Source organism: Gossypium hirsutum, chromosome D05, assembly GCF_007990345.1.
Source record: "Gossypium hirsutum isolate 1008001.06 chromosome D05, Gossypium_hirsutum_v2.1, whole genome shotgun sequence".
NCBI classification, from domain to species: domain Eukaryota; kingdom Viridiplantae; phylum Streptophyta; class Magnoliopsida; order Malvales; family Malvaceae; genus Gossypium; species Gossypium hirsutum.
Window position 1 is genome coordinate 56,044,695 of NC_053441.1, and position 10,042 is coordinate 56,054,736.

At 29.2% G+C, this 10,042-nt stretch overlaps 2 protein-coding genes across 2 annotated transcripts; both read left to right on the forward strand.

Annotated features, from left to right (window-relative positions):
* The first annotated feature begins 320 nt into the window (after nucleotides 1-320).
* On the forward strand, nucleotides 321-677 carry LOC107902417 (vignain-like). Its single transcript, XM_016828605.1, has one exon. The coding sequence runs from the start codon at nucleotides 321-323 to the stop codon at nucleotides 675-677; it is 357 nt and encodes a 118-aa protein (XP_016684094.1).
* Nucleotides 678-6,197: 5,520 nt separating this feature from the next.
* On the forward strand, nucleotides 6,198-7,819 carry LOC107935721 (zingipain-2). The gene is made up of 2 exons (XM_016868339.2): nucleotides 6,198-6,683; nucleotides 7,023-7,819. Exons 1-2 carry the CDS (start codon nucleotides 6,263-6,265, stop codon nucleotides 7,622-7,624), a joined length of 1,023 nt encoding a protein of 340 aa, XP_016723828.1. The 5' UTR covers nucleotides 6,198-6,262; the 3' UTR covers nucleotides 7,625-7,819.
* Nucleotides 7,820-10,042: the final 2,223 nt, after the last annotated feature.

Genomic DNA, 10,042 nt, shown 5'->3' on the forward strand with positions numbered 1-10,042 from the left:
TTTTGTTGAAATATAAAATACTTTCAACCCATTGCTTTTTAAAAAAAAAATACTATCAACCCTCAATTATATTTTGGAACTAATTAATGTTACTATATAAATAACAAAGAGTTCTTTTTCATTTACCTTTGCAAGATCTTGTTGGGCATTTCCAGCAGTGGCAGCCAGTGAAGGGATAATTAAAATAAGAACTGGTAACTTAATCTTATTATCCGAGCAATAACTATTGAATTACAGCAGAAACCAAGGTTGACGGATGCTTTCGAATACATTATCAAAACCATGGAATAACCACCGAAGAAAGGTACACATATCAAGAAATGCAAGGAACTTGCGACACCGGTAAACAGAAAAACAAAGCAGCCACCAGCATCAACTATGAAACCTTGCCCGCAACTGATGAAGAAGCGATGCTTCAGGCCGTTACAAATCAACCTGTGTCCGTTGCAATCGATGGAAGTGGACTAGCCTTTCAGTTTTTTCAAGGTGGTGTGTTTAATGGAGATTGTGGCAATTCTCTCACTCATCCAGTCACTATTGTTGGATGTGGGACAAGTGAAGAAGGTTTAAACTATTGGCTGGTTAAGAGTTCATGGGGAGAAACTTGGGGTGAAAAGGGATATTTTTGGATTGAAAGGGGTGTGAATAAATGTTGTATCGCCATGAAAGCTTCTTAGCTGCATAGGTTGATACTAGATTATGGTACATCTATGGAATGAAACTTTAGTTGAATCATAGAGTATAAATGTAGTAAGTTAAAGACATATGAGTTCAAGTGTGCGGATATTTTTCTATTTTTTATATAAATGATATACAAGGACAAAAACACCTTTAAAATAATACAATTTTTTTTATAGAGTGGGGATTTTTATTTTCTAACTGTGCATATACATATTCTTAGGGTTGTTTAAAATTTTGGAATTTGCTTTGGTTTTAGGTTCCTACTTCCTATGTATCTTCTTATTAGAAGTATTATATCCGGGTTTTAAAAAAAAATTCTATTAACTAATTTTTGGATAATCAATGTGGAGTGTTTCCTAGAATTTGTATTCCATCACCTTGACAACGCAGTCACTATTTTTTTCACCAATACAAATACTTAATCTAAAACAGATAGTGTGTCAATTGATTTTATAACTTTTTTTATATTTCGATATCTAGCTATTAAATTTATGTTGTTCCATGATATATGAGATTGATATCATGACAATTAAAAAATATATAACAAAAGGATAATTTTAAATAAGGATACTATATCGACCTAATTTTAAGTGTTGTCGAAAAATACAGTTTTAAAACTTCATTTTCAAAAATTGAGTCTGCAAATGTAAAAGAGAAAATTTATAGAATCATTATAAAAATATATTGAAGATCGTTTAAGTAATTTAATTGAGAATATAGTTAATCAAAGTTATGGATTAAATTGTAAAAATTCAATCGCTATAAGATTTTAATTTAGAAAATACTTGAGGAATTAAATAACAATTATCCAAAAGACCAATATTACTATTTAATCCATTTTTAAAGTAATTTAATGTGGGAATGTTGCTGATTTCCACTTAGCCTGGTTTCTAATTAAAAAATATAAAAAATTAATAAAGTCAACTAAGATTGATTAATCTAATTAATTAAACTAATTATCCTTAATATATAAAGCAAATTAGTCGATGGAAAGATGACATTGTCATCTTCTTGCCCAAGCCATGAGCTACTAAAAAAATAATTTTTCTTTGTCATTTGGCCATCCATATTGAATAAGATAATTAAGTTGTTTTATTCAAATTTTTATAGATTTTTTTTATCATGAGAGCTTGATTTAGTTAATTAATGTATTAATTTGTCCAATCACTTAGTTTTAGTTTTTAACAAGTTGCCATTAGAGAGAAATTGATGAACTAAGCTTGAAATTGAAGAGATTAATAGATAGTGAGCTTAGATTGTGATAAGGACTAAATTAGAAACTAAATTAAACTTGTTAAATAACTTTGTAACATTAGGGACTAAATTGATTAAATTGAAAACTATCATGAAATTTTGTTATAGATAGGAAGTATAAGGTCCCTATGGAAAGAATGTGAAATCGAATTTTGATTCAATGTTAGATATTGAAAAATAAGAGTATCCCAGATATAGGGACTAAATTGAATAAAATGAAAAATATGTTTGGCTAAGTATTTGAATGTTAATTGGGTGTAAGCTAACGTTGTTTCTATTATAGAATTATTGAACATAGTTAAAGATGACATCGAGCCGTTTTGAAAGAAGGGAAACACAAGAGTCATAGACGAGTGACAAAAACTTCAATTTGTACTTTTAATATTTCAATTCAATACATACATACATACATACATACATACATACATACATGCATGCATGCATACATGCAACATGATTACTGCTTATTAACTATTAAGATTATATCATGTATTGAATGTCTAGATTGTGAATTGATTTGAATATAATAAAAATGAGTATGATATGAATTGATTCGTATGTGATGGAATAGTATGTCAAATATTGAATTGAGATGAACATATATATGATGTATGACTATGATGTGTATTTATTTAGTGGTTACCCTACTGACTATCTAAGGCAGAGTTGAGTTTAGTTGGCATGTTATAGGGTCATCAATATAGTGATTGAAAACCATCGTTGCCGGGCCATCTAGGATGGTAGATTATATAAACAATGAACGTCATCGTTTTCGGGCTATTCAGGATGGTAGAATATCAAAACAGTGAAAGCCATTGTTATCTGGCCATCCGAAATGGTAGAATATCGAAATAGTGAAAACCATTATTGTTGGGCAATCCAAGATGGTAGAATTTGTAAATTGTGGAAACTATTGTTGTCGAGCCACCTAGGATGGTAAAATGTGTATATAGTGAAAACCATCGTTACTGGGGCCACGGGGATTGTAGAATATGTAGATAATGAAAGTCATCGATGCCGAGTAACCCGGGATGGTAGAACATACAAACTCTAAAAGTCATCGATGCCGAGTAACCCGGGATGACAATAGTAAAATAAAGGCTATGCAATGATGATGAAATCGATATATCATGCATTCATACATATGAAAAATACATATAGTTAGTAAAATGAGATTGTTCATAATTTTAACATTTAATACATGAATGGTAAATGAAATGGTTGAAACTTGACCATATATTGATTACTTCTTTTATGTTAATGCTTTCATTTTTATTGACTTGAATCATGAAAGTACCATTGAGCTTTATCGTTCAGCGTATGATTTGTTTATTTCATATGCAGGTATTAAAAGATCTCGAAGGATCGATGAGTGACCCAACATCCAAATCATAGATCTCGACTCAACAAAGTTTGTATAGTTCCTTTATGTTTTGATATATGGCATGTACCTAAGGTTGAGATGGTTATATATGGTAAAAGGTCATTTTAGGAACCTGGAATTGGTTGATTTCCATTTGAATTTAAGTATATAGAATGTTAAAATGTTCATATAGGTATGTTCAAGGTTTTGATGGTGGAATTTTGCAAATGGCCATTGTACTAATTTGGTTTTGAGTTGTGAATGTTCAATTTGATAATTTGGATAGTAATGATATATCAATGGTAGTATATGTGGTGTTTGAAACATGTATTATGCTCAAATTGTTTAGATATACAATTAGTGGTTTTTGTTAGGCTAATATCAATTGGTACCTCATGGATACTTTGGAAACAATAGGTGACACAGCAACCTTAGACCCTCGACATCTCGATGGCATTCATTAAACTCTTTTCTGAACCTTAGGTTTTCCACTGCTCTTGTCACTTTCATGCAAATTTCTAACTTCCAATTACATTCATCACAAAATCAAGGTTAACATACAATACCAAGCTCAACTAAAACTCGAATACACAAAAATATTCCTAGCTTCTTACCTCAAACTTCACTTGTTCGATTGATCCTTTAACCACCTCCAATCTTCAACACTTCCAATAATAGGTCCCTCCTAGACATGTATAAGAACATCTAATCAAACAAAATCCTTTCTCTTGCATAGAGAGGATATTTGCTCTCTAATCCGGTCTAACTATTGGCAAATGACTCAATTTAGATATTTTTTATGGTATAAATCTCAAAATTATACATGAATTGGTTCAATGTGTAATGCTATACATGAACTTTGATTTTATGCAATTTTATATATGAAACATTAATTTAATTCAATTTTCGCAAATTGCTAACACAATTATCGATATAACATAATTTAAGTTTACATATTGCAATACAAATAATTATATATATCTAATATAAAAATAAATTTATGTATTTATTTCTTCAAATGTTTACAGCAACCTTAGACCCTCGACATCTCGATGGCACTCATTAAACTCTTTTCTGAACCTTAGGTTTTACAAACTCTTTTAAAATAAAATAAGAGGAAAAAAAGGGCATGCAAGATAACTAGTACGTTAACATTGATGTCGTAATTAAAAAAATTGTTATATAATTTCTATTTTGAATTATATATGTTTACAATTTTTTTCATAAATATTTTATAAATAAGTTTGAAATTTTTATAAATTTTTGAGAGGGGTCAAGTTGCGCAATTTCAAAATTGTCAGGAACCCAATGGGTATTTATATCAATATGTTATTAAATTTATTCAAGTTGTAAAATTTAACTCGATTCGAACCTGAGAAACTAAATTGCTTATTGGAGTTGATTTGAAAAAATTGAATAACTCGATTAGATACTCAAATATGAAAAAAATTAATCGAATCAAATTTTGTTCATTTATAATTAAATTGGATTAACACGGAGTATAAATGCAACTTGTTGAGTTTGACAGCTCACTAAGTTTACCTTTTTCTTTTCCCTGTTTTTTCGCACATGATTAAATAAATAGAAATTATATACATTTTAACATCAATATAAAATTTTATTTTATTTTTATTTAATAAATTATTTTCATGAAATTCATAACAACATTAAATGTAAATGATTTTAAAATTTGAAAATAATTTTTTTAATTTTGATATTAAAATCAAGGGCTTTCATGAATAAAAAACATAGCTTTAGGGTTTATTTAACTTCAAAAGGGCTCGTTTAAACCATAAATAATAATTGAAGGTCTTCTTAGTATATTAGACATAACTAAATCACCTCAACTCTCTTGCAGGCAAGGGCAGTTGACCCTGATTAGCATCTAGTCTGTCTCATCCATTTACCAATCACACAATGGAAATTTAAGACAAAATTTTAGCGCAAATCCTGCTTTTGTCAATATTTGCTGCGCCAATTAAGTAATACAGTATCGTATGGGCTAGAATTTTGTCAAGTGGATACATGACACATCGTGTCTAAAGCTGAACACTATTGTCTGAATCTGTCGAGCATGAGATATTTAGGGTGTATTTGCTAAATTAAAATTTTAAAGATAAAAAAAAACTAAGTATTAAATTTTTACGGTTAAAATTTATAAATATTAAATTTATATTAAAACATTATTTGGTAAATTAGTAAATATAAATACTAAATATAATTATATTGTTTGATAAAAGTAAATATTAGTTTTTTAAAAGATTGTTTATTTTTATTTTTAATCTTATTAATATAATATTTATATTGTTTTGGATAGTTTTAGATGATAATTTATTTCAAAATTTAATAAATTAAAATAGACTATAAGTAATTATCTACATATTTATTTTATTTAACATGTTTTTGCTGAAATTTTTATATTAAGTAAAAAATTAAGTTGATTGTCAAACATAATTAAAATATTAAATGTAGAAAACTTTCATTTTCAATAAAATGAATGAAAATTTTCAATAATTTATCAAACACACCCTTACACTAAAAGCGTTGGAATTTAAAAAACTCCCATTCTTTTAATTAATTTATGAGTTTTTATTGTTTAAATATTTAATATAATAATATTTTAAAATGAATAAAAAATGGGGACGAACTAAACTTAATAAAATAGTTAAAAAGATTCAAATTTCATTATTTTGATTTTTTTTTTCATTTCGTTGCTAGGAACGTGATTTTGAAAGCATTTTGCCAACAGAAAAGTAAAATTTTCTTCATAGAGTTGGCATCTTATGTAGATATTCATAAGATGAGTTGATTTAAAAAGAAAAAAAAATAAAGAAGAAGAATTGAATCAATTTTTTTTAATTATAAATACACATCCACTCAGTGCTAGTTCTTCGCAACTTAGCAATTAGCAAAGAAAAGCAAAACCCTTGGTTTATAGTTGTATCTCTGCTATACAGCAAAACAATGAGCTTCATCCATGTCTTTTTGTTTTTTATTTTTGGGACATTGGCATCTATTTCCATGTCTCGAACATTTCATGAAAGCGCCATTGTTGATAAACACGAACAATGGATAGTAGATTATGGTCGAAAATATGAGAGTAAATTACAAAAGGAGAAGGGTCTTAATATATTTAAGGAAAACTTGAACTATATTGAGAGCTTCAACAATGGTGGAAATAGAAGTTTTAAGTTAGGACTCAATGAATTTGCAGACATGACATACGATGAATTCATTGCAACACATACGGGATACAAGATGCAAGGCAACCTCACAATGTCTCAATCAACATCGCTTATGGACGAAAACTTCACAGATGTTCCGACAAACTTCGACTGGAGGAAAAAAGGTGCAGTGACTCATATTAAGAGTCAAGGCCAATGCGGTAAGTACCAATTATATATATATACATAAAAAAATTTTGGCTAACATATTAATTGAGTATTAACTTATATAAAAGGTTATTTATGTTTACTTAATTCAACCATCGTATATCATGTTGTATTAATATACATGCTAGTTAAGTTTTTAGTAAATTAAAAATATTTGGTTTGATTGTATACTTTATATGCACAAGTATAATTATATTATTAAATCCATACTAACTGAACCCTATCAAATATTTTAAATATTTATATATACTGCTCAGCCAAGAAGCATTTATTTATCTTTTTCACTAATTGTTTTATACTTAAAAAGGGTTATTGTTGGTTTACTTTTTCAGGATGTTGCTGGACCTTTTCAGCAGTGGCAGCCGTTGAAGGGATAGTCCAAATCAAAACTGGTAATTTAATCTCATTATCAGAGCAACAACTGGTGGATTGCAGCAAAAATGGAGGATACGGTGGTTGTCAAGGAGGATGGATGACGGATGCTTTCGAATACATTATCCAAAACCAAGGAATAACCACCGAAGAAAGCTACCCATATCAACAAATGCAAGAAACTTGCGACACTGGTAAACAGATAAACAAAGTTTCCATAACTGGATATGGAACGGTGCCTGAAAAAAACGAAGAAGCATTGCTAAAGGCCGTCGCAAAACAACCGGTTTCGGTCGTAATCAGAGGCCATAGCTATAGCTATGGGAAATACTTTCAGCTTTACAAAGGTGGAGTGTTTACCGAAGATTGTGGGAGTTCTTTCGCCCACGCAGTCACCATTGTTGGATACGGGAAAAGTGAAGAAGGTTTAAACTATTGGCTGGTTAAGAATTCATGGGGAGAAACTTGGGGTGAAAATGGGTATATTAGGATTCAAAGGGATGTGAATACGCCAGGTGGCTTATGTGGTATCGCCATGGAAGCTTCGTATCCAATTATATAAGTTCATATCATAGACATTCTCTACCTATATATGTGGTTGTACTACGTACAAGATTAATTTCGAGGATATTGCTAAGCTAGTTACTATAATTAGTTTGCAATGTCAAATGTTCTAAGATATATGTCGTCTTTGTTTATTTGTATTTCGCTTAATTGAATAAAAAAATTATCTGAATTAGGTATTTAAAATTTTTAATCGAATTAATTTCTAAATTATAATTTCGTAACTTTATTTAATATAATCTAGGACATAAATTTAGGTTTATATTCAATTTGAGTTTACTTTTCCCTTTCATTTGGTGTTGATGTTGATGTCTGTGGTTTATTTGGAACTATCACTATTGTTCCATTGCTGTTGTATTTTATCTTTATAATGAATAAATGATTGTTTAGGAAAAAAAATCTTCCAAAAGCAAATGAAAGTGGCAATGTAACAAAAGTTTGATAGTTATTTATAGCAATGTCTATTTGAATTTTTTTAGGGAAAATTTATTAATTTATTTCATAAATAGAATTATATAATTTAGGGAAAATAAAATTAATAATAAATATTTGTTGCTGGCGGTGAAGGACAAGCTCTATCAACACGGCAATGGCTTCAGCTTTAGCATCAAGAGAACATTATGACACGTTGACAACTGATTCTGTTAGAACTCAAGCGCAACATATCTAAAGTGATTGCTAGCACTTAACACAATAAGAAATTTAGCCCTATATTGTCCAAAGCAGCAAGCAAATCGGTAACCTCATCGAATCAAAGTTCATGTGTAGTTTGAGATTTATCCCTTTTCCGATCTCAGAATTTTATCATTTAGTACCATGTGAATAATTAGGTGCTCGTTTTTGAAATTTTAAATAATAATATTTCTAGACCAACCCAAATATTTCATGTAAAAAGTATTGAAAATTTATTTGATACACTGTCAATTTAAGTTTTTAAACTCTATAAGCAGGCATAGAGGATGACACATGTAATGACCCGATTTTAGACGGTGTTCGAAAATCCAGTTTCGGAACCCAATTCCATAAACCATGTCCATGAAATTATGAATAGAAAAATTTATGCATTTAGTATGAAAGTATATTAGTGGTCGGTCGAGTAATTAAATTGAAAAAATCATTAATTATAATACATGAACTAAATTATAAAAGTGCAATCACTATTAAATTTTAAATTATGACATGCTTGAGGACCCAATTAAAAATTATGCAAAGGACCTAATGGTTATTTAACCATTACTAATGCACGAGTTAGTCGATGAAAACAATTCTCTCCATCCATTTCCATTAATCCTTCAATTAATCATTATCATATGCATAGTTAATTAAGGTTTTGTTTCTTAATTAAGCTTAACTAATCCTTTAATCCTAAGTATATATACAAGCGAGAAGGGAAAGAACAAAGCACTTATTTTTATTCTTCTTAAACAATCCATGGCCATTGAAAGAATAAGAAAATTTCCAAGCTTTCTCTAGCCACATTCGATCTAAAATCATCAAGGTAATTAAGCTACTTTCTTTGAAAATTTTATACAATCATGATCAACTGAGCTTGATTAAGCTAGCCCATATCTTAGATTTTTCAGTTTGTCAAGTTTATACAAATTTCCATTGATGGAAGTTGATGAAATTAGGTTTGAATTTGATGGATGTTTAGTTGTTAAACTTACATTTTGCTAATATTCTATTAGAAGATAGTGAAATTAGCTTAGAATTAAAGGTTTAGTTAATTTTGACATTAGAAACTAAATTGAATAAATTGAAAGGTGTTAAGAAATTATTTTGTAAACTAAAAGAACAAGATCCCTAATGAAAGAATAAAAAATTTGATTTTGATTCGATGCCAAATATAAAAAAGTATGAGCAATTCAGATATAGGGACTAAAATGAATAAAATGTAAACTATGTTTAGTTGATTTTTTTTCATGCGTTTGTGTGAAAACCAATGTTATTTCTATAATTTAATTATAATATGTAGTTAAAGACAATATCGGGCCATCTTGAGATAAAAGAAAGCATGAGTTATAGATGAGTAGTTATCTTGGTTTGTGTTTTCATGATTTAAATTCAAATTGCATAAATGGATTGTTGCAATTACTTGTGATTAAGGTAATGAACTTACTTGACTTATGACTAGGTAAGTATGACGTAGTTGGTAACTTGTGGAATTGTGATAATGTGCATATGATGATATGAATTGATTTGAGCATGATGTGAATTGATATGTATAAAACTATAGTATGTGAACCGTATATACAATTGAAACATTGGATATCCTGTGAAAGACCTCGAATAGAATCAGGTATAGTTGGCATGCCATAGGATTAGAGTATGAGATTTTACTTCGGTTTATACTGATGAGGCGTGGAGCACATATTTTACTTCAGATGTACCGATGAGGTGCTAGCACATTAATATG

Coding starts and splice junctions, on each gene's coding strand:
- LOC107902417 (XM_016828605.1), top strand. CDS start 321: ATGCAAGGAACTTGCGACACCGGTAAACAGAAAAACAAAGCAGCCACC.
- LOC107935721 (XM_016868339.2), top strand. CDS start 6,263: ATGAGCTTCATCCATGTCTTTTTGTTTTTTATTTTTGGGACATTGGCA. Junction 6,684..7,022: donor TAAGAGTCAAGGCCAATGCG/GTAAGTACCAAT, acceptor TTACTTTTTCAG/GATGTTGCTGGACCTTTTCA.